The 6,274-nt window shown below is 45.4% G+C and overlaps 1 protein-coding gene across 1 annotated transcript in view; it reads left to right on the top strand.

Moving 5' to 3' along the window:
- The window catches only part of T265_15759 (hypothetical protein), a gene marked incomplete at both ends in the record, with an annotated part of 4,137 nt that extends 2,178 nt beyond the window's left edge, over positions 1 to 1,959 (top strand). Inside the window, one exon of the mRNA XM_009179084.1 lies at positions 1,845 to 1,959. Within this exon, the coding sequence (XP_009177348.1) occupies positions 1,845 to 1,959 (115 nt within the window). The remainder of the gene's footprint in view (positions 1 to 1,844) is intronic.
- Positions 1,960 to 6,274: the final 4,315 nt, after the last annotated feature.

Below are 6,274 nucleotides of genomic sequence, written 5' to 3'. Positions count from 1 at the left end.
GACTTTATTCGGCGCCTTCGGTTTCAATCGAGTGCATTTTTGTGAGTGAACTTGCGGTACGCTGTAGTTAAGCAGAGAGTAGATGTGTCTCTGGCTACCGGCGCCAGGAGATTCTAGTCTCGATTTCTCGGGTCCCGAATACTCAGAAAAATGTAAGCTGAGCGTCTGCGCAGATGACACGGCCAACTTGAACGATAGGATCTGTCTTGGCCAATTCGGTAAAACAGTCGAAAACTGGCAGGAGCAGGCAGCGGGATGTAGCCCACACAATGTTCGTCATTTCAACAAACAACAGAACGCAACGATGAACACTCGGTGGATCTATTGGGTAGTAACCTAAAAGGCCAAATCCGAGGAGTCGATCATCGCTTCCGTGTTTTAAGTAGTATTGCGAAATTACTGTGATGCACACACCAAATCTACAAAGGTGTATTTCTACGTTTGAATGAATTTCAGCTGAAAAAGTAAATTGGTCATTGTCCAGTTTGATTGGGCGATGTAGTGAAAGGTCAACGAGCTAACTGCAAGCGGAGTCGATGAAAGGTCAACGAGCTAACTGCAAATCCGCGGAGTCGATCGTCGCTTGATGCTCGCAACGGAAGGTCAGTTGACAACATGGGGAATTCGGAACTCAGGGGCGTAAAGTAAATGCAACTGGAGTGAGGTGATGGCTCGGCGACTCAAATGAGTCTGCCACATTCACCAAACGAATAGCTGCGCAAGATCGGCCCACTCTTGCAGTTGGGCCATTAGATGCAATCTGTCATGCCAGAGTGTATTTACCTGATAGCAACTGAGGTGACCTTTGTGTAGCTCGTTCACTTGAAGCGTATCACGAACAGCTGAATCTCCCGTGAGAACCAGATTGGGACACAGCCTAACTTATTTCGCGAATTTAGTACAAGTGAGGTTTCAGAAGAACATCAGCACACAATGTTCGTCATTTCAACAAACAACAGAACGCAACGATGAACACTCGGTGGATCTATTGGGTAGTAACCTAAAAGGCCAAATCCGAGGAGTCGATCATCGCTTCCGTGTTTTAAGTAGTATTGCGAAATTACTGTGATGCACACACCAAATCTACAAAGGTGTATTTCTACGTTCTCCTGAATTTCAGCTGAAAAAGTAAATTGGTCATTGTCCAGTTTGATTGGGCGATGTAGTGCGGTCACTATTAGGTAGCGACGTAAAAGGCCGTATCCGAGGACTCGATCGTCGCTTGATGCTTGCAAGGGCGTCAATTCACGAATTGGGGAAGTTGGAACTCACTGGCATAATGTATACGCAGTTGGAGCGAGCAAAAGAGGCGACGGATAGTTAACGCGGAATGTCAAATTCAGGTTGTGTGCCTATTATTCACCTCCAGTCAGGCAAAACAAAAATGGCTCATTCATGCAACTGACCGCGTTTGCACAGCCTGACGTTGTTGGCGCTCCCTCAAATGAGTCTGCCACATTCATCAAACGAATAGCTGCTCAAGATCGGCCCACTCTTGCAGTTGGGCTATTAGTTGCCATCGGTCATGCCAGAGTGTATTCACCTCATAGCAACTGAGGTGATTGCGGAAGCCGTGGGATTGCACCTACCGGACGAACCCCGAGAAGGGTAAGGCCGATGGTGTTGTGTGGAAGATGCTTCAGCGAGCTTCTGATTAGGTTTCTTCAATAAATCAAACGACCGCATTTTTTCAGTCTTTTCTTGTCTGAAGTTATAAATAAGTCCAGTGCGCGTGTGACTATTCTCTGACTTTGTATTTTCCATTACGGTAACCTGCCGGAAATGCAAACTCATTTTGGGAACCCCCTAATCCCCATTGCTTGCGACCGTCTCTTTCCTGTCAGGTGCAAACTCAACGACCAATGCAAATCGTTCTACTACAATCGAGAGGAGAAGCGTTGCTACCAAAGTTTGTACGTGGACTCGTTGTTACCAGAGGCCTATCGAATCAAGCCGAATACGTGGGAACGATTTGCGCTTATGCCGATTCCATAATCAAGAGAGTCGAAATCTCGGACTACACTTGTTCTTCTACACTCTCGCGAATGCACCGTTTCCTCGCCACAATTTACAAACCTACTTCACGTACAGTCAGTTCAATTCAACACTGACAAAACACTCTTACCATTAACTAAAAAACTCACCTGAAGAACTCCCTAATGTGTTTAATAAACATACGCGTTGAATGAACTTCTCTCATCTCCATTCATTATAACTCATCATTATATCATCTTTGTTTTTAGTAATAAAATTGCATGGCTATATAGTTGTTGGTGCATTCGTACAAGCCACACAGCAGAATGGATCACCAATGCCACGGTGGTTTCCATCCGTGAATTCAGGGACTGCCGTGGAATTGATGATCGTGTTATTCGCTGAGATTGTCAATTTTGATGTGATCGCTTGAACAACACTCAGAGTAGCTTTATCAGTGCGCTGTTGCGATGTCAGCTAGGTTGGTGACGAAACGTTCGCATCAAATCCGCGAAATATCGCAAGAAACGTCCACTTCGGTGTACTCCTGTCGGTCCGTTCCTGTTCCCCACGCCAAAGTTATTCCAAAGCTCCCTAAAACATAGGCCGCAAATAGTAAGATGGAAGTAACTCTTTCCTATTAAGGTCTAATGGTTTGAAAATGGCAGAGAACTGAGAAGGTGCAGATTGTTTCTCCTGGCTCGGTTTACCTGCAAATCTAACTCAGAATAATCGATAGATCCAAAAACGTGTTCAGCCCCAGTTTCCATTGAACATAGAGCTTCTGATTAGTTGCTTCACAGAGCCCGGGAAAATTCAGTGAGTTTCCTGCAGTGAGTCTCGGCAATGCTCTTGACGGTCCACACATTTTGACTGCCGTCATTTCGGTGACTAGGTGTGCGGTATTTCCACGCTAGCGATTCGTAGATACTATCGACCTGTGTTGGATCCGTTCTTCATTTAGTGTTCATGGACAATGCAACGGTTCGCTTGTGTCAACGTTCCCAAACCACATCTCTGGTCAAGCCTAGTCCGTTTCCTTAAAGCGCCGTTTCGTACTCAACACAGGATGAATCTGGTCGTACGATCACCATTGACAACCAGGAATTCAACCCACCCTCCCTTCCCTCTGGAAAAGCTGCTTCTAGGTAATGTTCCTAAACTTGTATCTAGTATTTTCAGATTTGTCTGAGAGAAACCTGCTCCAGGACTACACCTGGAGGTACCCACACATCAACCGGCTCACTGTGTTTGTATCAAGATAGCTTAGTGTTCCACCATGACCGAGTTATCTGTGAGTATTTGATTGAACGATTTGAGGGTTGGCCACCTAGAAAACTGTCTCAGTGCGGAGTACGTTTTCTGTGAGTTAGAACTCTACGGTCTTGAGCGCATAGGCAGCCAGGGAAAAACGTTTGCACCGCGACATTCTTCCGGTATCCAGATATTTTATTGGGTGTTTTGTCCACGGTTGCCTTTGTGCACTTTCATCAACATATTTATGGTGCATTATGGCTTAAATTTAACCTCTTTCTGACGAACCGAGACGCGTAGTGTGTCACGTCGAAGTGGGCGTGTTTGAATTGAAGTCCCCACAGTGGTAGTTAACAGGGTCATGTATTCAGATGGTCTGGAGACTGACAACAATCGTAACGCACAAAGGAACGGCATTTAGATTGTTGTGCGTAGGTCAGCAAATGCGCCGTGTCAACCGTGGCTAAACCCATTTCGCTTCTCCCGATCATGAAATCTGGTTACGGTCCTAAACCCCAACTCTGGCCGAGCTTAGTCCGTTTCCATAAAGCGCAGTTTCGTACCCTACACAGTATGAAGCTGGTCGTACGATCACCATTGACAGCCAGGAATTCAACCCACCCTTCTTTCCCTCAGGATAGGTTGCTTCTAGCTAATGTTCCTAAACTTATATCTATTATTTTCAGATTCGTGTGAGAGAAACCTGCTCCAGGACTATGTTCAGCCACAGCTGGAGGCACCCACACCTTAACCGGCTTAGTGTGGTTGTTTCAAGATGGCGTAGTGCCCCACTTGTTCTTCTACACTTCTTCGGATGCACCGTTTCCTTAGCACAAAACACGCGCCTACTGCACGTGCAATCAGTTCGCTTCAACAATCACTTAGGTCTGCCGAAAACTCAATAACTCACCTGAACAAACCCCTGATGAGTTGAGTAAACATTTTCCTCAAATGAACTTCATTTTTCTCCATTCATTACAAATCATCATCATTATTACCATCCCTATTGTTAGTACTATAATTGTATGGCAATATAGATGACAACGGATCCATATGAGCGACGTGTATACGGCTGATGGTTTGATCGGGATTGAAAGGTAGGAAATTCATCGCCAATTCGTTTCACTCAAGCCAGGTTGTGTCTAAGTTCCTCAACCTATATCTATCGTCTTCAGATTCGTCTAACCGATTCCTGCTTCAGGATCACGTTCACCCACAGCTCGATTAGTCCAATAACCACCCAGGTAAACGGAGCTCGATTCACAGTACGTTATCTGTGAGTTAGAATTGTCCGGTCTTGAGTGCATGGTCAGCCAGGGAAAAACGTTTGCATCGAGCCATTCTACTGGCACTCAGATATTTTACTGTGTGTTTTGGACTCAAACTAAGCTTCCTGTTGCCCAATCGAATCACGTAGTTTCTCACATCGAAGCGAGTGCCTTTCAACTGAAGTCCTTACGGTGGTAGCGAACAGGGTCCTGTTCCAGGCGGTCTGGGGGTTTGCAACTTGAATGAGAATGCTCAGCTCATAGACGTCCGTTTATAGATTGCGTGTGATGACCTGCAGTCATACCTCATATGTGGATACATTTAAATCGACAGGTACTAATCGGGAGACACGTAGTTTCCCTAGCTGAATGACCAGACAATCAAGGATTGCAAAAAATGAATTTATGTTTAGTGCTTGTTCGTTGATCACGGAAATCGTTAAACCAGTCTGAGTGATAAACGATTTCACAACGCCCACATTACCTGATCAACGGATTTTTAAAGTTTAACCAACACGGTCAATGAGAGCGGGATAATGCACCATCGGGATATCCAGCTTCAACGCGCTCTTGTGCGGGGCTATTACACTGTCGGGGGATATTTCAACAAGTCCTACTCAGCGCATAATCTTTAACTCCTTTTCATACCAACACAAACAGTCGAGGCTATATTGCTTAACGCAAGATAACCTGTCATTCTCGCTCTACGGACGCGTTCCTCAAGCCAATTCCTAGAGAGCTGTTTGAAGCCTCCTACAAGAAGAACGTTCTACTACACCAGTGTGTTGGTACTTGCCGTCTTGGATCGTCAGTGGTTTCGCGCAGTTTAGAGTTTTCGTTAACCTGATGTTCTACTTGAACCCAAATTGGACTGCTTTGAGCAAATACACTCATTTGCAAATCAATTTGGTCTCCACGGGAGATTCAAATGAATCTCTCCTTTATGCTATTCCTCAAGTGAATATGCTGTACAATGGCCGCATGCGGGACTGCGTCTACCTGATGAGCCGCAAGAAGGACGAAACCGGTCGTGAACTGTCGAAGAGTTTTCAGCAAACTTATGAGTAGATTTCTATATGAAAATACGCTATGATATCTCGAATGTCGTACACACTGAAACATGAGGCGGCCTGTGTGCAGCGCATTCAGTTGGGGGATTCACTTGCATCTCTTGTGTAAACCAAGATGATTTGCAACTGAGTGCGGGGTCACTTAAATCGTTTGACACTTGAAGTATAAAGTGTAAGATGGCTGCTTTCTCGATTACACATACTCCATGGCTGTTATCCTCACGCACAAAGGAACGACCTTCCGATTGTTGTTGTGCGTAGGTCAGCAAATGCGACGCGTCCAACGCGGCTGAACCCATTTCGTTTGAGCCCAACATGAACTCTGGTTACAGTCAGATGGCGTTATTGAAATTGCGGCTCGTGAGACGGTATGCACTGATAATTCCCCCATTTCATTTGCTTCTCAGCCCATGCACAATGAGTCTATTTATCAAAATCATTCGTATGCACGCTAGGGACTAGTTCGTCGCACTGAAGGTACCAACTTACATTTTCAGCAATACGCTGTTGTTCGGAACAGATACTAGTGTTTGCGCACCGCGGTCATGTTCTCTACATGAGCTGTGGTGTGCTTCTAGTGGACAGATTACACCTTTGGGACGCAGAAGAATTTAGGCGTTTTAAATGGGTACATCTTTTTCCAATTGGAGTAACAAACCCTTTATTTGTCCCGTTGATTTGCACTCGAGCACGCTGAACTACTGACCT

This window comes from Opisthorchis viverrini (genome assembly GCF_000715545.1).
Source record: "Opisthorchis viverrini unplaced genomic scaffold scaffold4064, whole genome shotgun sequence".
NCBI lineage: Eukaryota > Metazoa > Platyhelminthes > Trematoda > Opisthorchiida > Opisthorchiidae > Opisthorchis > Opisthorchis viverrini.
Note: the sequence above shows the minus strand (reverse complement) of the source record. Positions and strands in the feature narration are given on the sequence as shown.